The sequence below is a fragment of the Solanum stenotomum genome, chromosome 10 (genome assembly GCF_019186545.1).
Source record: "Solanum stenotomum isolate F172 chromosome 10, ASM1918654v1, whole genome shotgun sequence".
Classification (NCBI taxonomy): domain Eukaryota; kingdom Viridiplantae; phylum Streptophyta; class Magnoliopsida; order Solanales; family Solanaceae; genus Solanum; species Solanum stenotomum.
In genome coordinates this window covers 1,237,469-1,259,283 of record NC_064291.1, presented here as the reverse complement: position 1 = coordinate 1,259,283, position 21,815 = coordinate 1,237,469, and the positions used below count along the sequence as shown (strand labels likewise).

General features: G+C 33.5%; 2 protein-coding genes across 3 annotated transcripts; one reads left to right on the top strand and one right to left on the bottom strand.

The window, feature by feature from the left end:
• Positions 1–645: 645 nt before the first annotated feature.
• On the top strand, positions 646–6,720 carry LOC125842264 (cyclin-dependent kinase F-4-like). 2 transcript variants are annotated; one of them, XM_049521531.1, is made up of 18 exons: positions 646–823; positions 2,006–2,388; positions 2,480–3,047; positions 3,126–3,204; positions 3,295–3,363; positions 3,445–3,534; positions 3,616–3,754; positions 4,095–4,197; positions 4,296–4,348; positions 4,457–4,523; positions 4,811–4,919; positions 5,107–5,172; positions 5,362–5,430; positions 5,526–5,589; positions 5,679–5,789; positions 5,967–5,998; positions 6,095–6,182; positions 6,314–6,720. In XM_049521531.1, the coding sequence occupies exons 3-18, from the start codon at positions 3,040–3,042 to the stop codon at positions 6,517–6,519; spliced, it is 1,353 nt and encodes a 450-aa protein (XP_049377488.1). In that variant the 5' UTR covers positions 646–823; positions 2,006–2,388; positions 2,480–3,039; the 3' UTR covers positions 6,520–6,720. The 2 variants fall into 2 exon arrangements, with proteins under 2 accessions (XP_049377488.1, XP_049377487.1); XM_049521530.1 differs by having other exon boundaries at positions 5,964–5,998.
• A 3,525-nt stretch (positions 6,721–10,245) lies between these two features.
• LOC125842268 (protein Brevis radix-like 1) lies at positions 10,246–21,815 on the bottom strand. The gene is made up of 6 exons (XM_049521537.1): positions 21,406–21,815; positions 18,336–18,503; positions 13,714–14,105; positions 12,863–12,992; positions 11,450–11,763; positions 10,246–10,899 (listed from the first exon to the last, which is right to left on the bottom strand). The coding sequence occupies exons 2-6, from the start codon at positions 18,441–18,443 to the stop codon at positions 10,821–10,823; spliced, it is 1,023 nt and encodes a 340-aa protein (XP_049377494.1). The 5' UTR covers positions 18,444–18,503; positions 21,406–21,815; the 3' UTR covers positions 10,246–10,820.

Below are 21,815 nucleotides of genomic sequence, written 5' to 3'. Positions count from 1 at the left end.
ATTTGATTATCAATATAACATATTAATAAATTAAAAATCAATAAATCAAATAAAAAATACATAAAATCCAACCAAACCGAACTGAACCCTCAACTTTTCTATCTTCCATAAAAAGAAAATAACCAATAAAATAAAGGAAAAAAGGACAAATATACCCCCCAACTATCATAAATGGTATGCAGATACCCTCCGTTATACTTTTGGAACATTGATGCCCATGTCGTCCAAAAACTAGAACATCTATACCCTTTATAATAACAGACATACACGTGTCATAATACTATCCACCGATCCGACATTTATTAAATATCGGATCGACGGATAGGATTGCGCCACGTGTCCTTATATAGTCTTCCGTTAGAGTGAAGGACATATATGCTCTAGTTTTAGACGACAGATGCATCAATGTCCCAAGAGTATGACGGAGGGTATCTGCATACCATTTACGATAGTTCAGGGATATATTTATTATTTTTCCCTAAAATAAAATATCACACACGGTTTATAATAATTAGGTTTTATTTTATTTTATTTTATTTCCACTTTTTGTATTTTTAATTTTTAACCTTTTCTTGCCCACAAAGCGAAGATTGGCATCATCATCACCATCATATATTTATTTCATACAAAAATAAATAGACTCAATGCCCTCCTAAAGCTTCCATTTTGCAGACACGCGAAAAAATATATATATCACAGAGAGAGAAAAAAAAATTCAATTTCGAAAAAAATAATCAGTTTGTTAGGGTTTGATATAGTTAAGCTCTGGATTCTCCTTTTCTCTCTTCCGTGGCTTCCCTAGGTTATGCCGTTTCACCTACAGGTAATTTTTTTTTTGATTTTTTTGGTGTTTTTGTAAGAGTTTGTGGTCGGATCTGAATGTATTTGTTTTCTATGGATCTGTGTGTTTGAGTTTGAATTATGAGAGCGAGGTGTTGTTGATTGCAATTTGTTGATTTATTGAGCGTTTTGAATTTGATGTGTTATGTGATTTTTGTTTTTTTTCTGGAATGTTATGTGTTTATGTGAAATTTATGTGAAGATTTGCGTGATTGAGTTTTATTATGTGTTTGTGTGAGGTTTCTTCAGTTATGGAGTTGATTTTGTAAAAGAAGATAATCGATTTTGATTAAGTGATTCCGGTTCCTTTGTATTGAGGCTTTGTTTTTTGTCGCTGTAATTGGTTAAGTTTCGTGTGAATGGAGTTTGTGGTTTGTAATGGTGATTTAGAGATTAGAGAATTTTTGTTTTTACTCGAATTGTTGAGTATTGGAATGAGACGAGCTTAGATAGAGCTGAATAAATGTTGAGGATTTGTGCAACTAGTTTTGATGTAGGCTTGGTTGATTGATTTGGTGAGTCATGGTGAAAATTGTGGATTTTTGGCCTTTTGAGGGTAAAAATTAAGTTGTTAAAAGTTAGAAAATTGATTGCTGTTCTAGGTCTTCAAAGCACTTGCTCTGGTGTTTTAAGGTGTTTAATTTTGGTGATGTAATTGTTTACTGGATATTAATAGTTTTATGTGTGCGCGCTTTGTATGACTATTTCATAATGGATCTAATGTGCATAGCTGTCAAAGTGATTCTTTTGTCGATCTGACTGCTTATTAGATAGTCACTGCAGTGAGATGCACCATAATGTAGGCTTTTACATGTATGAACTTGTAATGCAATTTAATGATTTGATTATGTATGCATGTTGTGAGTGTTCGTTGGTAATATTCAGCTTTGAGATGCCAAAAATGATGCGATTTTCATGAAATTCACCATATAGTATTCATATTTAAATATTTGTTACTGCCTTGTGTATGCTTGACGGCATTTATAAGTGTCTCAAATATGATCATGGGGAGAACAGGTCTGTATGCCTCTGCTATTCCTGTTTAGTGTGCATTTTGTTAAGAAATTTGATGAGGTCCCTTTTGAGTGCTGGCAAGTTCTTGCATTGTTTTAGTTAGTTAACCATCATCTTTCTGAAGTTTTCCCCCTTGGTTATGCTTTTCCAGGATTTGGTAGAGTACAATTCCAGGGTATTAATATTACTTAGGACATGGAGCAATTGTGCCTCTGCTCAGATCGCATCGAGTGCCGAGCCTTTTCATTTCAGGAAGTCCTTGATTGGCGGTTCCTCATCCCTGGAGATTTCCTTCTTGTTTCTTTTGTCAATTGCACTTAGTGAACAGCCTCTATTGAATTATCAGTACAGGAGGCCAAATGCGAATTCTGTATGAGCTAGGTGTTGGATGTTTTGTTCAATTCCACAAATAAGCTGCACTCCTTGTTATGATGTCAGTTGTTACTGTACTGTTAAGTACCTCCGCAAGTCTACTGTTGCTAGTTCATCACCAGTACAACACCCAACCTGGATCCTTTGAGACCTACCTCTGAGGTATTGATATGGGTTTTTTGTTTGCTTATACTGTCGTTTATGTTTGTAATAGCATCACCCTAATTCTTGCTGCTCTTCTACTCAAATGCAGGGTGAGCTAAATTCAGCAGATGTTTCCTTGCATCGTTGAGTGTTAGATTGCGTTTGTACACACTTTTGTAATAGTTTCTCTAGGAATCTTCATCAGGATTCGGTTAACTGGAGTATTGGTATCAGATTAGTGCATATTTTGAAGCAAGGAGCTATTGACTTTTGAGAAACACTTCCAACTAGATCTTGAGTTGATAATTCATACCGTTGAATTGGGCTTGTTTCGGGTCTCAGTTAGTTGTGAAGTGAGATCAAAATGCTCTTCAGCATCTATGTTTCCTTGCTTTCTCTGCCTTGTTATGATAGTGGTTTTGTTGATGCGGTATATTTGACGAATAAGGCTGTGAAGCCCATCCATCTTATCACTACTGGTTTTGCCTTCGTCTGTGCTGCAGCAGAAAACTAACGGTTGATTTTGCTGAATCAGCCAGGTTACTAGTTCCTATTTAGTAATTTCTCTTTTCCGGTCGACTAGTGAAGAGGAACAACTCCACGTTGTTTTTATTGTCTCTACATCTCCAATAAACAGGTGTCCTTTGTGCTACTGAAACATCAGCAAAAATGGAAAGGTGTGATGGGTTCATGTTTCCTTACATTCGCATTATTTGTTCTCAGTTTATGCTCAATTTTTTCCAATTATGGCACAGGTACAAGGTAATTAAGGAAGTTGGTAATGGTACATTTGGGAGTGTGTGGCGAGCTTTAAATAAACAGTCTGGTGAAGTGGTAGGTTTAATTGTCTGAGCAAACAAGAAATAATAACCGATATTTGCTGCATTTGAAAGTTCTTCTAAAACTATTACATATGTACTACAGGTTGCAATTAAGAAAATGAAGAAGAAGTATTATTCATGGGAAGAATGCATCAACTTGAGAGAAGTTAAGGTAAAATGATATTCTGTCTTAATATAGATACCCTTGCGTTTTCCTCTTCAGGATTTCAACTAATGGTTAATTCTTTTGCAGTCATTGAGGAAAATGAGCCATCCAAATATCGTTAAGCTCAAGGAAGTGATTAGGGAGAATGACATATTATACTTTGTGTTCGAATACATGGTACATGGTGGTTCTTGACAATCTACATTTTCTATGTATTAGTTATATTTACTTATCTATTTTTTTGTGGACTATTGTCAGGAGTGCAACTTATATCACCTTATGAAGGATAGGCCTAAGCTTTTCTTAGAATCAGAAGTGAGAAATTGGTGCTTTCAAATATTTCAAGGTCTTGCAAACATGCATCAACGTGGATATTTCCATCGTGACCTTAAGCCAGGTGATCATTGTTGATTTCCTTTGTCTTAGTTTGATCTCAGCTTCTATGAGTTATCTCGTCAGTTGTCATTCATGAAATTAAAGAGTTAAAGTAAACTGGATAGTGGATATAATTTCTATTTTGATGGTGAAAAGACTAAAGCTGGATAGTGCTTTCTCCCTTTTGCATTTCCCCTGCAGGATTGAATTTCAAACTCTTTACTTATTTCGGATCTGACTTTAAGCCCATGACTTGCATATTGTGGCACATTTCATCAGACTGTTTTTTTTTTAATTACGCTTTTCTAGATGCTGAATGCTGATCTGACAAGTATTTACATGTACTTCTGATTGCTGTACAGAGAACTTGCTGGTTTCAAAAGATACAATAAAAATTGCTGATTTCGGTCTTGCTCGGGAGATCAATTCTAAGCCCCCATATACAGAATATGTCTCAACACGCTGGTCAGTGCATCCCTGTGCTGTTTTATCTTATTGGAGCATTTTACTGGAGTGATATTCTTTTTTTCCTTTTTTTAAATGGCTATCACGTGGAACTGCAGGTATCGTGCCCCTGAAGTTCTTCTACAATCACCAATATATGGTCCCGCTGTCGGTGAGTATGGAACTATATATATCTAGTTGATAATCTTTTGGTCTTTCCCCTTGTTGGGCAATCTATTGCTTTCCTTCTGTTTATATTGATTGCCTCTCTTAAATACAGATATGTGGGCAATGGGTGCAATAATGGCTGAGCTATTAACTCTTCGTCCTCTATTCCCTGGTTCAAGGTGTGCATTCATCTTTCTGATTCTTTTTCCTCTGTTAATTCATTTTCTTCTATATTTTTTGGACTACAGGTGAATTTTAGTTTAAGTTATGCACTGGTATTTTTATATAGGTTGGTTGGCAGAGTTGGGATGGTTCGGGGTTGTAATGTTCCTTTCCTGTATCAGCGCTGTGTTGCTGTTAGCTTCTATAGATGTTTACTTTCATAATGGGTTGTTGGGGTTCGGATAATCTTTATTTTTGCATATGTTCTCCTTTTGCTGATAATTGTCTCTCATTTTCGGTGCAGTGAAGCAGATGAGATTTACAAAATATGCAGTGTTATAGGTACTCCATCAAAGAGTGAATGGGCTCATGGGCATGAACTTGCTGGTGCAATCAATTATCAGTTTCCACAGGTCCAATGTGTTCTCCTTGACACATTTTCTCCCCATCATGCAGTTTTTATTTTTTAATCCTAGGAGTTTTCTTTCTCCCCTTTTCCATAGATATTTCGACATATGTAGAAATTACAATGTTTATTGGCAATACCTTTGTATTTGGTTAAATTTGTTTGACATCTTCCTTTATGGTTTGGTGTGGCAGATACCCGGTGTAAATCTGTCTGTGTTACTCCCATCTGCCAGTGAGGATGCAATTAATCTAATCACTGTAAGGACTTGATGACGCAATTACATTTGTCTTCTGAATATGTCTGATACAATCATACATCTTTGCTGAAAGAAGGAAAACCCTTCTTTTTTATGTGCATTCCTCTTCATGATGTTTTGCAATATGGAACGTGAAGAGAAGAATGGAGCTCATGTTACTTGGTATTTCATTTTTTCTTTTTTCCTGCAGTCACTTTGTTCGTGGGATCCTTGCAAGAGGCCAACAGCGGTCGAAGTTCTTCAGCACCGTTTCTTTCAGGTGGCAAACTTGTTCCCCTTGTTTCATGTATTATCTATATCAATTTTCTCTGTTGTTTAGATTTAATTGAACTGATATCGTTTATGATATTGCAGAGTTGCTTTTATGTACCTCCATCATTGCGCTCTAAGACTGCTGTCGCTAGGACGCCTCCATCTGGTTTTTTTTTTTTAATTATTGAAGCTCCTCCTTGAAAGTAATTAGATTTTATGTATATGAAGTACTTATGAAATCTTTCGTGGTTGCAGCTGGAATGAAGGGTTCCTCAGAGCAAAAAACCAACAGGTGGTCTTCCAGTACTTTAACCAACCCAAAACCTAGTAGCAACTTCTCTCCCATCAAGTCGCAATTTAGCCCAGGTAATATATAAATATTATAGGAGCTTTTGTTCTTCCTGAAGATCTTTTAAAAACACCATCTTCTGTTTCAATTCCAGACATGAAAACACCATTGTTCCATTTTAGTTTGCACAAATGGTTTATTTTCTTTGTTCTAATGCATATACTGTTTTTTTCTATATAATCTCTGTGCAGCAGGTGTCCAGAGGAAGTTGCAAATGAATTATCAGGTATGTTGCCTTGGGAAACTTTTAATTATATCAGTGTATATCAGTGTCAAAGGTATGTATCAGTGTCTAATTATTGCCCAAATTGTTGTCATCCAGGATGCAACTAGGAATGATAAACCCCTGAAAGGACCTCCTATTAAACAACAACCAGCAAAATATCGTCCTCCTGCAAGGAATGCCCCTTGTGAGTTTCAACTCTTGAGCTTTTTACTTTTCAACTAGTAGAGTGTTCCTCTATGTTTTCCGTTTATCTGGATAAACGGACTTCCATGTTACTTGTTGTATTGGTTCTTAATTAACTGTCTTATGTGTCAGTGGTTGGTTCTACGGCGAAAACTCGTGTTTCTGATGCTGCTGAGAAGCTTGCCAACATGACCATTGGCTCTGGTAGAGCATCTATAAAGCAGTCATTCCCTCAACCCATGAAGGCTGGAGGGTTACATGGGCAGCATGACTTGTTCTTGGGACGATCTCAAGATATTCTGCCTGGAAGAAGCTATTCAAGGAAAGTCGCTGGATAAATAAATGTCGTATCTCGAGTATGTTGGCTTGTTATGTTTTTCTACTAATATTGTTGTGTGCCTGTTTGGTGAGTAACGGTTGTGTACGCTGTCAGTCTGTTTCCTTTCAGTTACACGGTACTTGTTAAGTAAATGTTGTGGTTGTGTTTGAAATAGCCGACTAGTATTTGCTATAAATAAATGGTGTGATTGTGTTTGGAACAGTCTTTTTCTATGCACGTTGGTATCCGGTGGAGACAATATTCGCTCTGTGATTTTATTTGATTTGATAATTGGCATATGCACTGTTTCCTGTGTTATGTTATGCTTGCTCATGTACAGATTCTTGTTTTGAAAAATGCCTTGTATTAAAGGCCAAGGTCTTCCCAGTCATGTAAATATGTTTAAAGGGAGAATGAGCAACATGAAAAATATTGGGTATAAATATTTAAAAAATGACATCGCTTGTCATTATAGTAATTTGTTAGTTTGTTCACTACTAAATATACGGCACAACTAAAGTAAAATTAGTTGCATACACAAAATTGAGGAAATTGTGAGTTGTTGCATGACCTTTAAATGTAGGGACTATGGGTATGGTTCACTAGTTTATCACGGATTGTCTTTAACATTTTTGAACTAACCTATACGAAAAACTGAGAAAATCTTTGAGAAAATTTATGGTCCTAAAAATATTGGACCAAACATAGTCATTCAGTAAAATCCCAAAAATTAATGGACGATTACATACGAGAAATTGAAATAATCTTGAATTTCAATCTAGGACACTTAAATTCCAAAGCAAAATGACTTTCTTCTTTCGAAAATAATGAATATCATTTGATAGGTAATTAACAATGGACTCACAAAATTTAAGATCAAACAGAGTGTCACATATATTTTGAAAAAATTATGGACTAATACCTCAGGAAAAAGTTAAGATAATCCTAAATTTCTATTGCATAATCATAAATTTCAAAAAAGCATCTTCAACTTGTTTTTAGCCGAAATTTTTCATGGACACCCGTTACGACTTTATGAATGGCGTGAGTTGGTCCCGAGGGGTAAACATACACATTTTATAGTTCAAACGAGCCCCATTGCGGGAAAGACTAAATTACCGATTTTCGTATGCTATAATCCATAGATTTTTGGTGATATGTAATCCTGACTTGTTATTGGCTGAAATTTTTCATGGCCGTCTATTACGATTTTATTAATGGCGTGAGTTGGTCCCGAGGAGCAAACACACGTATTTTCAAGTTCAAACAATTCCCAATGCGGGAAAAAATAAAAATTACCAATTTTCGTGTGCTATAGTCCAGGAATTTTCGGTGATACGTTATTTCAACTTGTTTTTGGCTGAAATTTTTTATGGACGTCCGTTCCGACCTTATTAATGGCGTGAGTTAGTCTCGGGGGGGGGGGGGGGGGAGGTAAACAGATGCATTTTCAAGTTCAAACGAGCCTCAATGTGGAAAAAACCAAATTTACTGATTTTCATGTGCTATAGTCCATGAATTTTTGGTGATACGTGATCCTGACTTTTTTTGGCTGAAATTTTTCATGGACGTCCGTTACGACCTTATTAATGGTGTGAGTTGGTCCCGACGGGCAAACCGACGCATTTTCAAGTTCAAACGAGCCCAATTGCGAGAAAAAACAAAATTTAACGATTTTCGTGTGCTATAGTCCATGGACTTTTAGTGATACGTGATCCAAACTTGTTTTTGGCCGAATTTTTTCATGGAAGTCTGTTACAATCTTATTAATGACGTGAGTTGGTCCCGAGGGGCAAACATACACATTTTCAAGTTCAAACGAGTCCCAATGCGGAAAAAATCAAATTTACCAATTTTCGTGTGCATAGTCCATGGATTTTCGGTATACGTGATTCCAACTTGTTTTTGGTTGAAATTTTTATAGACTTCCATTACGACCGTATTAATGGTGTGAGTTGGTCCCGAGGGTCAAACAGATGCATTTTCAAGTTCAAACGAGCCCCAATGCGAAAAAAACTAATTTATTAATTTTCGTGTGCTATAGTCTGTGGATTTTAAGTGATACGTGATCCCGACTTGTTGTTGACCAAAAAATTTTATAGATGTCTGTTACGACCTTATTAATGGGGTGAGTTGGTCCCAAGGGGCAAACAAACGCATTTTCAAGTTCGAATGAGCCCCAATGCAGGAAAAACTAAATTTACCGATTTTTGTGCACTATAGTACATGAATTTTTGGTTATACGCGATCCCGACTTGTGTTTGGTTGAAATTTTTCATGGAGTCCGTTACGACCTTATTAATGGCATGAGTTGGTATCGAGAGGAAAACAAACGCATTTTCAAGTTCAAAAGAGCCCCAATGCGGGAAAAACTAAATTTACCAATTTTCATATGCTATAATCTATGTATTTTTTGGTACTACGTGATTCCGACTTATTTTTTACCGAACTTTTTTATGGATGTTCGTTACGTCCTTATTAATAGCGTGAGTTGGTCCCAAGGGGAAACCAAACGCATTTTTAAGTTCAAATGAGCCCCAATGCGGGAAAAACCAAATTTACTGATTTTCACATGCTATAATAGTTCATGAATTTTTGGAGATACGTGATCCTAACTTATTTTTGGCCAAAATTTTTCATGAACGTCTGTTACGACCTTATTAATGGTGTGAGGTGGTCCCGAGGGGAAAATGGATGTGTTTTCATGTTCAAACGAGCCCTAATGCATGAAAAACCAAATTTATCGATTTCCGTCTGCATACGTGATCCCGACTTGTTTTTGGCCAAACTTTTTCATGGAAGTCCTTTACGACCTTATTAATGACGTGAGTTGGTCCCGATGGGTAAACATATGCATTTTCAACTTCAAATGAGCCCGAATGCAAGAAAATCCAAATTTACTTTATTTTCGTGTACTATAGTTCATGGATATTTGGGGATACGAGATCCCGACTTATTTTTGGCTGAAATTTTTCATGGACGTCCGTTATGACCTTATTAATGGCGTGAGTTGGTCCCGAGGAGCAAACAGATGTATTTTCAAGTTCAAACGAGCCCGAATGTGGGAAAAATTAAATTTACCGATTTTCGTGTGCTATTGTTCATGGATTTTTGGTGATACGTGATCCCGACTTGTTTTTGGCCGAATTTTTTAATGGACGTCTATAACGACCTTATTAATGGAGTGTGTTGGTTCCGAGGGGAAAACATACGCATTTTCAAGTTCAAACGAGCCCCAATGCAGGAAAAACCAAATTTATCATTTTCATGTGTTTTAGTCCATGAATTTTTGGTGATACGTGATCTCGACTTGTTTTTCGGCAGAATTTTTCATGGACGTCCATTACGACCTTATTAATGGCGTGAGTTGGTCTCGAGGGGAAAACATATGCATTTTCAAGTTCAAACGAGCCCTAATGCAGGGAAAACAAAATTTATCGATTTTTGTGTGTTATAATCCATGAATTTTTGGTGATACGTGATCCTGACTTCTTGTTGGCCAAATTTTTTCATGAACGTCCGTTACGACCTTATTAATGGTGTGAGTTGGTCCCGAGGGGCAAACAGACGCATTTTCATTTCAAATGAGCTCCAATGCGGGAAAAATCAAATTTACCAATTTTTGTGCTATTGTCCATGGATATTTGGTGATACGTGATCCCGACCTTTCACAAATAATGGGTATTATAATCAACGAATTTTGAGTTCAAATAGAGTCGATTATACATATTTCAAAAAATTAATGGACTAGTTCTAAAAGCATCACCAGCTTTTGATTCCATTTCCTTTAATAGAAAGTTTGTGTTACAAACATCTAAGTAAAAACTAGAAGATCCACCAAGCCATTCAAGCAAAAAACTGAAGGCAAAATAAAGCCCAAAAAAAAAAAAAGAATTTGTCAAAAACAAAAAAAATTCAGGTATAATTAGAGATCAAAAAAGTGACTAGGAGCTTTCTTCTGTAGAATGAAGCAATCCAACTGCAAAAAAACTATATACTTCAATATGAGTCTGGTGTAATCTCTTTCAATGCCAAGAATGGTGCTTGAATCGCCCGACGATATCGTGCAAGGTGAGTTTTAAGTTAATCACTATGAAGAACCAATGCTCGAGAGATAAATGTTCGTACACTGATAAGGGATGTATGAATTCTCAAGAAGAGAGGAGTTGTGGTGCTCCAACCTGAACCTCCTCGATCACACGAGTGAATCGATAGTTGAATCTACATTGGATCTCAAATGTTGCATTTCCCAGGGAATACCTTGATAATAAATATTCTTAGGATATTGGCAGCAACTTAGTATGGAAAAAAAGACATGCTTTAAAGGTATTGATCTTGTATTCTATCCCTGTTTTGTTCCCACCACTGCTTCGCGTTCACCTCACCAAATTTTTCGCGGCTGCATAGACGAAAAAGAAGTTAGAAGAAGCTATTTTAAGTGAGTAGCATTAACATTTAAGGTTCTAAGTTCCAGCAATGTTTGAAACATCTAATGTGAAATCCAAAAACTTGTTCAATTCGCGCTCAAACTTCTTGTTCTTTATTACATTAGTTAACCAAAGGACTAGTGTCAACTGAATGTCTAAACCAACCGGACTATTAAGATTCTCCTGTCAACTGAATGTCTAAACCAGATTTTCAACGCCCCACCTCTTGTCCATCTGAACGAATAAAGCATGCTAGAACAAGGGAACTTGAAAACAACAACAATAACAACCATCCTTCAATCCCAAACAAGTTAGGGTCGGTTACATGAATCATTGTTTATGTTGAGCCTTATAAACCCATGTAAGTCCTCTGCATTTTTTTCCACCGGCAACAACACTATTCTATGGTTATCAAAAAAAATGTTCTCCACAATTTTACAGACATACAAATCTCTAACAAGACTAAGCCTATAGTAATCGCACTAACTAGGGAGCTAGAAAAGAGTTGAAAATATGAAATACCTGAATCTTACACGCCGTAGCTCTCTAGTTCCATCAGCTAGTTGTCTGATGGTTATATATACTCCTGGCTCATCTTCTGCTATCCATTCTGACTCTCCATCACCAGCAATGCTCATGGATACTGAAGCATCGTCTCTTGAATCAGTTGTCATCCTTGATGGATCCATAGATGACATCTCACCCTTTGGAAAGCCGGAGGCATAAGAACTGGGCCCTCCATAGTTATATTGACTGCTGCTGGATGGTCTATAATTTCTCTGAGTCCACTCTTTGCTTTCCCTAGGTGATCCAAGCCTTGAATAATTGGAATCTCTCTGCAGATGACAAAAACAACAACATGAAATTCAAAATTTTAGTGAAAGCTAATGCTTAGTAGTTAGTACATCTGAGGTTCTTTCGCAGAACTATAAAAAAAAATTGGCATGTGATTCATAATATGCATAATACATAAAAACACTAAAAAATGTGGCCTCAGCTAATAAGTAAACACTTCAACTTTGAGAGTGCACATCTAGACACGTCACCTTGGTCTCAAAGGACAACTAAACACTAACTCGTCATCACTGTATCTCGTTGACGCCCAATGCTAATGTGACACAAATTTTGGAGTCTAGATGATCAGTTTATAAGTTGGAGAGTTCAACCGGCATAGTGAAGACGAGTTGAGGTGTCTAGATGTGCATACTCAAAGTAGGAGTGTTTAGTTGTCATATGAGGCCAAGTTAAAGTGTCTATCTATGTATTATGACTTCATAATAAGATGTGCTAGGAAAAACTGGAGGTACTTGTACTTCTACAAGGAATCATAATCTTTTAAAATTTTATAGCTGAAAACAGTGCTTACGGTTTAACTAGGCCCGTTAATTCTAACGTACAAAATGGTATAAAGCAAATTCTATACAGCAAATGAATTCACTCTCAAGTTTTTACCTTTAGAACTGTTCCATTCAAACCAAATTTTGAGTACTTTAAACCGATCCCTTTGTTGAAACTGTTCAATTTCTCAACAGAACTTCCCAACAGTGAAGTTAAATTCATTCTACTGTTCAGTCCTAGTTGTACTAGTGCTAGCCATTTACTTTTGAATAAAGACTAGATAATCAAGATTCAATGTAAAAGGGGCAACTGAAACAGAAAAGATGCCCCAACTTGGGAATTCTTGTTGTAGAGTCTGATGCAACGATGAATAGAACTTATCAACTAGAAGATGTTGAAACATTTGTACTAGAAAACCAGAATCTGCAGCGGTAACTTGAAATAGTTCATGAATACCAGTAGAGCTAATATTTTCAGAAGTTTAATAGGTGATGAATATCAAAGCAGCATCAAGATGATGATGAATATCAAAGCAGCAGCAAATTGAAGATGAGTTTTACACATATAAAATACGAATAAATGGTGCAGCATTCTTACTCCAAGCTCAGACCGCCCAGGAGTGTCCATAGCTTGCTGATTGAATTTCTGGACATTGTAGAGCTCCATAATTCTGTCAAAATTCTCACCCCACCATCGTTGAGCTTGCCATTTATCGAACATATCCCGACTTCAAGTTAACGTGTGAAACTAATGTCAGTACACTTAGGATAGTTTTACAGAGACAGTTGGAAAGCTACATGCCATGTGCACATTCAATCAACTAAGCTAGTAACTCAGATGTTACCTTATTCATAAATAAGAGAAAATAACGGTAATAGTAAACATGCAAGAACTTAGCAGAACAAAAGAAAACCATCCTATGGTACATTATCTTTCGTCTGCTTTGACAATGTCGATATATAACACAAGCTATGGGATTTCATGCAAATTGATAAACTTCACTAGAATTAGCAAAACTTGTGTGATGTCCAAATTTGTCTCTTGCACATCCATATCAGATATGTACCTGTTCTCGGATACATGTGACATGTACTCACTAAAACTTTGAACCAACTTATGGAGTTAAATGCGTTGGTAGAGGAATCTTTACATCAAAACTTCATAAAGAACAAGAATGAATAGAAGTATAAACTTATATACATATATATAATGAATATTGTACCAAATGATTCATGAAGACGCAAATCCCTAAAGAACTGGTGTGCATTGATTCTACATTGACAAAATAATTGAATATTCATTGATGAATGGAAGGGACTGAAGGTGGTCATGCTTCTATTTTGAAGGGTGTGAAAGATGAAAGTTCTAAAGAAAGTTTAATTATAAAGACAAAACATCGAATATTTCACATAATCAAGTTTCAAGACAGAAAGGTTCTTGATATATACCTAAAGCGGATTCGTTTGAGATCATTTCCACCAGTTGGAAGTGAGACAAAAGTAATCTGAACACCAGGCTCCACCTGAGCTATCCACTCTTTTGGCCCCTCCTCATCTGGCAGCACCATATCACCTGTCTGAGAGTAGACGGATTCTCTCTTTTCATCGTCACCACCACCACCACCATATCCTCCGACAAATCTTGGATCTGCTCGAGGAGTTCGATGATTACGGGTAAAATCCCAAGCTGGAGTAGAACTTGAACTTCCAGGTTGATATGGAACTTCCTCTGAAATTGTTTCAAAATCAGGATATGCTCTGCCCCCTCCTCTCCTGTAACCACTTGTTGGTGTACTAGACTTGCTGCTTTTACCAGAGACCTTTAATGCAATATCTTTGATCTGCAAATTTGTAAATCCATAAGTTTTACAAGAAGTACAAAGTGAGAAAGATGAATGCTTTGTTTGAAGATCAACAGAAATATCTTAGCTTAAAAGTAGTACATGTCCAAGATTATAAGAGCAGACTTCAGTAGCTAAATTTGGTATGGGCAAGCACAAGTTAAAATTCGAGTTCGGACTATAAGTTAACATACTTCCGTGTTTTAACAATTGAATTACATATTAAAATATTGTTGTTTGTTGTTGACATTACATTTCAACCGTGGCGTCTGAATCAAACCTCTACACACCTCAACTATTTCACCTTGATACCTTCCACTATAATTGTTATCGAGTAACTCTTCCTACCAAAACTTACATAAATGAAAGAAAATCACCAATTGTTTTCTTGTATTTGTTGGTATTTGAATCCTGTTTCAGTTGGCCAAGGCTGAGTGTCCAGAAGCAGTAACATTATTGACTCTTTGTCCTTACAATACTTAAAAGTAACCCATCTTTCACAAGACAAAAATATAACTCCCTTCGTCACAATTTATGTGGTAGTTTTTGACTGATCATAAAATTTAAGAAAGAAAGAAATACTTTTGATACTTGTGATCTAAAACAAGACATACATCATCTCTTTAAGGATAAAACAACAAGGTTAACATTTTAAATTATTTCTAAACAAAGAAGTATGTCATTCTTTTTTCAACTACTAAAAAGTAAAATATGACACAAACAAAAGCACTACACCAAAAATCATCTTTGCTGTAGTTAATTAACGGCAATACCTTAATTGCCGCTAAATATGTTTTTTTAGTGGCAATTAGAATTTTTTGTCAATGTCCCTAAATCCTATAGCGACACTGGATCTAATGGATTCACTAATGTCGGTAAAAACTTTAACACTCTTTATTAATGTACTATTTTTTGCCGCTAAAAATATTTTTTGGTTGTAGTGAAGGAGTAGGTGATTTTTCCCATCTTTTTTGAACTTTCTTGAGCTAAGTAATTTGCCAAATAGTCGAGAGTATGCACAAGTTGGCCCCAACACTACATCTAAAAGAAGTGAAACCAGATTGGTCCAAAAGCAATGGCATTATTGATTGGTTGTCCTAACAAATATATAAAGTCACTTACTTTCATAGGTTAACTCCACTGAGTGTTAATCAATTTAATAATTGAAAGTATGCAAGATTGAGTAAGCTGAAGGCTGGAGAACAGTGAATCATGGGACAAAAATTCAACAGTGGGTCAGGTAAAAGAAACTTAGACTTGTCTTTTCCAGACATGCATGTTGTCTTTTTCCTCAGAATCTCTTCTACTTTGGATTTTGTGGTATAATTGACTTGACCAAAAAAAAAAAAACATGCTAAAGAATAACTCGATCAACTATCTCATGATGGGCTAAATCAGACATGGCATAAAAGATGATTGTAAGCTTTACTAAAATCTATGTTATATTGGAAAAGAATAGAGGTAGGTTTATATAATGTTGTTCAGTGTACTAATCTGGAATGACAAAAAGGGTCCCATATATTTGAGGGTAAGTTCAAAATAGTTCCTTTAATTATGCATTGAACAGTTTTGGTCCTTTAAGTTTGTCGAAAGTTAGTCTCCGCCAAATAACAAACTATGTCTGTTAGGAATTGCTTGGTGTGAAATATAAGGTATAATAATCACATGAATAAAATGCAAGACTATTTTACCCTGCATTTAGTTGGAAGTGTTAGATAGTCCTGAAATTATTTATCCCACCATTTGTACCTTAGTGATTGAAGTTAATTATCTCATATACATGGTGAAATAACTTATTCTGAAATTAATAATCTCGGGATAACTTGTTCCCAACCAAACGACCCCTCAATGTTAGTGCATCCTTAAGAAATTATTCTGAACCTACTCTTAAACATAACAGATCATCCACAACTTCCCCTGAGCTTAGTACATCAGACTTCCATTTAGAAAGAATATAAATTCTTGATTGCTCAACCAAAAGAGATAAAGGTGCAGCAAGGCGGACTCGGGTGTAGAAATTTTTTGAGTTTCTGAATAAATTATTTTTATATATTTAGTAGATTTTAAAGATAGATATAGAATTTTGATAAAAGCTATTAAGCTCTACAAAATTTCTAATTATAACTCTAGCTCCGTCCTTAAGGGGATTAGTGGTGAATAAAACTACGAGAGATTAAAGTAAAATGCTCATTACTTCTTTTCATATATTTAATCTTAGTGAACAGAGTTATTGGATGGCCGATAAAATATGATGAACATTCAATAAAATATGAAATACGCGCAAATAGACTAGCACACTATTTGTGTTTTTAGAAAGAAAAAAAAAAAGATAGTGTAGCATGTGATGTTATCAATCTATTTTTTTATTTAGACGTTTACACAAGTGGCAATATGATTTGTCTCCATCATCTCGAAAACACAATCACCACGTAATATTTAATTCTTAAAAAGATTCCTTCTGGTCTAGTTAAATCCACTTACAGTTACTTGTGCTTTTTAGTTAATGATGACTGTTTAGAATATTTTATTTTAAAAAAAGAAAGTTATTTTAAGTTGTGTTGTCCAAATTTTTCAAAAATATCAATAGGTGTGAGTTAAATTCTTAAAAAAAAGTTGGAGTATTTGAAAATAAGGACAGCTCAATACACTAAACCCTCGCTATGTGCATGGTCAAGAGAAGGATTGGACTATAAGTATTTACGTTTTACTATTTTCACAATTTTAATTCGTGACCTTTTAGTTATTTGACAATAATTTTACTAGTTTAGCCAAGACTCTTGTGATGACTAAAAACTAAACACATGACACTAGTTCTAATTAGAGTTTTAGACACTAATTAAATTGATAAGATATCAAGATATTTGGGGTTAGTGATTATGTTATACAAGATTACATACTTCCAACCAAATATATTTTTCAATAAATACTTTTACGTCATGAATATTATATAGTCTACCAAAAAATAAAAAAGAATATTGTGGCTGCAATTTAAAGAGAAATTGACATAAATATACATTTTTAATACAAAATAATACATGCTAGTACTTTTTATATATTTATCTAGTAAATGTAATTATTTTACTGGCTAGATGTTTAACTTGCCCATTAAATATTAGAGACAATAATAACATAATAATAGAATATATGCAGATCTTACTCTATCTCATAAAAATAAAAAAATTATTTTCGAAAAATCTTTAACTCGAGTGCTTCATATCAAAATAGGAAATCATGAAGACAGAGACTTATAATTGAATGATGGTGGAAAAAAAAGAAGAAAAGATAAAAGTTGGAATATTATGGGACCAATTTAAAAAATTAAACACATGATCCAAGAAATAGCATGATTATGATCTCAAAAAAAAAAATTAAAAATGACCCTAGTTGTAGGGTAAAATAAGTAATTTTTTTACATTTTTTTATTGACATCATAGTGCCCACAAATAAAAGCCTTTATTGATCTTTGGGCCTCTCTTGGATCAAACACATACAATGGTCCTCCCCACACTTACCCAAGTAGCCCAAAAGTTTTTATTCCATTTTATGCTCAATTCCAAAATTAGCCTAGATTCAATTGGGATGTGGGCCCCACCAATTTATATAACACACTTTTCGATTTTAAGTCTATTTAAAAAAGAATGGCATGCTTCGATATTTTAAAAATAATTTTATTTGAAAATTTTATTTTATTCTTAATGAGTTTTTTTAACTATATAAATATAATAGACTTGTTTTACACCATATATTTCAACTTTGTTTCTTAAATTTTATGTTCAATTAAATAGTGCTACATATTAGAAAAGAGGAAATGTGTGGTTAACTTCACATTCTTCCTTTTGTGTAATGATGGTATTCAGGTCAACTTGCGTACAACTCAAATAATTTAATGGAGTACCTAATCTCATCAGCATAAGAACTAAACAACTCTATTCATCAAGATAAAATCACTTAGTTTTTTTATTTTCACAAACTTTAAACACGACACTCCATAATTTTCAACTCATTTTATTGACCAAATAGGTCATACCTCATCGATTTAATATGTTTAAACTATCGAGTGATACAATGACATGATTAAAATCCAAATCTCATATCTCTTAATTTAACTTGATTTTAAATTTTGAAAAATATAATATTTTTATAAAGATCATTTATTTGTTTAATTAACTTAATCACGCGAATTTAAAATAATCGAATCAATAAGAGCAAGGGAAGGTGTAGGATAAGAACCTGGGCAGTCAAGCTTTTGACTGATTCTTTAGTATTAGGGGTCCCACGTGGACCTTCTTCTCCTCCATCATCATCTATTTTTTGCTTACAAGTTATACACGTCAGCATTTCCCTTTAATTTTTCTTCTACTTATTTTTTTTTAAAAAAAACTTTCTTTTCCTTGGTACCTGCAAAAAATAATTAACCATTAATATGCGAATATGTCAATCGAGAAGAAATTTCGACAGTAGATGAAGGATCAGATAATAACAATGATGTATTTAGTATAATTTATGAAATAAAAAAATAAAAATTATTTTCAATGAACTTTTGATTCAAATAAAACATAAGATAATCGGTATGAACAAGAAATATAGTGGAGTAATAGAGAAAAAAAACAATAGCAACATATATGATATAATAACCAAGCAATACAGTAATTTATCTAGATTTTTATATTCATTTAATAATTTAGGCTAAGAAAATATAGTGGAGTAATAGAGAAAAAAAACAATAGCAACATATATGATATAATAACCAAGCAATACATTAATTTATCTAGATTTTTATATTCATTTAATCATTTAGGCATATTTCTTAGGAAAAGATTACTCCCTCCATTTCATATTAATTAAATTGTTAAGGTGTTTAACACCTACTCTCTCTATCCCTATTTACTTGTCCACTTTTGAATTGACACATATTAAGAAAACAATTAATGACATGGCGAGTTTACCATTTTACTCCTATTAATTATGAAGTGATGAAAAATTCTACATTTTTCAAAGTAATTAGTCATTTAATTGAGGGTATAATAGATAAAAAAAATTGTTCTTTCTTAATTTGTCAAAATTGACAAGTAATTAGGGATAACTATAAAAGGAAAAGCGGACAAGTAATCAGGGACGAAGGAAGTATAAGAAAAGAAGATTAAGACATAAATTAGGCATAACTTTCCATTTTTACCTTTATCAATTATTGTCAAATTTATGATTAAAATAACTAAACATTAATTAATAACTAATTCCAATACTAACTAATGAAGGGTAAAATTGGAATAACATTCTAAAAGTAGTTTTGAAAATTAAACAATTAAGTTAATTTGAAAAATGAAAAGTATTTCAAAAATTCAATTAATTTGAAAGAGTAGGAGTACTAATAACTATGACAAAATGTGTCACCCTTTATTTTTCTTTTAAAATTTTAATAGTGACATTTTAAATGTGAAATGATATGACACCTCTTGTAATAATGGCTTTAAATGTGTACTATACATTTTCCCAAAAAAAATATATATATAGAGAGACAATATTTAATTCAAGAGGAAGTCACCATCCACGAATCAATACAAGGGGAAATAAAGTGAAAAATTAACACTATTCTAATCAACACATATCACTTTTTAAGAGTTTGTCTTTTTGTCTCAAACAAGAATACTTATACATAATTAAATAAATAATAAAAAAGACAAGAATTCCTTTCTTTTTAATTGTTGCATATGCCAATTCTTGTTAATATATCATCACAAATTTAAGTTATATACATCAGCAAATAAATATCTATATTATTATGTCACCTCAAGAATACTTGAAAGAAACTTCATTAAAAAAAATGAGATCTATAATCTTAAAAATGGAGAAAAATGAGATAAATTACTTATTTTAACATATAAAAATATCCGGTCGTGTAAGTTCTACTAACTAAATATATAATTTAAATCATAATTTAGACATACCTTAAAAAAAATATGTGAAATGAATATGTAGTTTTTAAAGCTTTTAATTCAAAAGGTATTTTCACACATAACAAAGGAAAAATAGCTCTTTTTAAAAAAATAACAACAACCATAAAACAAAATATTTCCACAAAGAAAAGAAGTGTGAAAATACAATGCTAGTGCAATAATATAGCCTTTATTTTGTACTCTATTAGCAAAGCAATTTTTTTTTTATGACAAGGAATCACTATATTTTGAATACGCATAAAGTAAGTTTCGTTTCAATGTAATAACATACAGATCATACAGAAGAGGTGAATCACACTAAATATGATGAGCTCGATTGAAAAAAAAAAAAAAGTTAAAAAATTGGGCTCAGAATTCGAGGAAGTGAAATTAATAAAAGGGGAAAAAGAAGAATTGGAATTTTTGGGAGAAGAGAATGAAATAGTAGTCACTTGTTGAATTCCAATCCCAAAGTGATTTCCTCTATGCTTTCTTTAAAGCATATAGACACCCAATAAAAAAAGCAGAGAATAAAATAAAATAAAAATAGCAAAAAAATAATTCTATTTTCTTTGAAAATTACTTTATAAAATAGTTAAAAATATTCAATTAAACTATTATTAAAATTAAGTTAAATTTAAATATTCAAAATTATATAAGAATAATATTAGAAAAACAAAATTTGACATGATTAAAAAGTTCATATAATTTGAATTTAGAAAAACAAAAAATATCCCACAAATTGAGACATACTATTTTGCAAATCAATAGTAATTTGTTATATGGTTTTTTTCCATTTTCAATAACAATTTTCACTTCTAAACCTTTTTAACATTTTTTTTTTTCAGACAAAAGATACCATTCAATACATAAAACTATATCTTTTTTACGTCCAAAATAATTGTACCTCAAAAAATGTGACATACACATTTATAAATATGCAAGCATTAGTGGTGGCTGACTCAAATCGAAAGAAAAAGCAAATAAAGTGAGTGTGTAGTAGCAGTACTTGCAGAAGTAGCATAGTAGGGAGTTGGAAAAATGAATGAGTAAAGTCCAGTTGAAAATTCGTATTATCTTATTCTTCAATTTTATTTATTAATTCAATTGTTAGGACGTCGATAATTTACTAAAAATAATTTTCATAAGTACATACTAATATTCTCAAATTCATTTTTAAGATTGCACTAACTATCGATTAGGAGACGAAGAATCGAAAAATAACGAACTAATTAAGCTATTAAAATTTTTTCAGACATTAAATCAAAAACAACAAACATCAATTTTTTTTAAAACAAAAAAATCAAACCCAGAAAAAAAAGTTGAAATTAATCAAACAATTTTCAAATTAATCACAAAATTCATACCTGAAACAGTCACGAAAGCTCTAATTCATCAAAATCTACTCGAAATCAGTTGAATTTAGCATCTGCATCCAAATCGCTATTTTTCTCTCTTCCGTTTTGTGTATTATGAGTAAAAAATGGGAACTCAAAACCCTAGGTAAATCAAATCAATGAGCTGTGACCAAAATCTCTTCCAACGAATCTTCAGCAAAAGAAAACGGAATATTCGCCGGCGCCGGCGCAACTCACCGCCGGCGAATTTTCAAAGAGATTCTACCGAGCGTTTCAAATCGGGAAAGAAAATCAGATTCTCTTCTCCAGGTTTTACGTTTATAGTGACGAGAATCAGAATCTGCAGATACTATATTTGTATATATATAAAAAAAATAAAAATAAATATATATATATATATAATACACACAGTGAGTGTG

Coding starts and splice junctions, on each gene's coding strand:
- LOC125842264 (XM_049521530.1), top strand. Junction 4,524..4,810: donor CCTCTATTCCCTGGTTCAAG/GTGTGCATTCAT, acceptor TTTTCGGTGCAG/TGAAGCAGATGAGATTTACA. Junction 5,999..6,094: donor AGTTGCAAATGAATTATCAG/GTATGTTGCCTT, acceptor GTTGTCATCCAG/GATGCAACTAGGAATGATAA.
- LOC125842268 (XM_049521537.1), bottom strand. CDS start 18,443: ATGCTGACGTGTATAACTTGTAAGCAAAAAATAGATGATGATGGAGGA. Junction 12,993..13,713: donor CTCAAACGAATCCGCTTTAG/GTATATATCAAG, acceptor GTTAACTTGAAG/TCGGGATATGTTCGATAAAT. Junction 11,764..12,862: donor CTGGGCGGTCTGAGCTTGGA/GTAAGAATGCTG, acceptor TGTCATCTGCAG/AGAGATTCCAATTATTCAAG.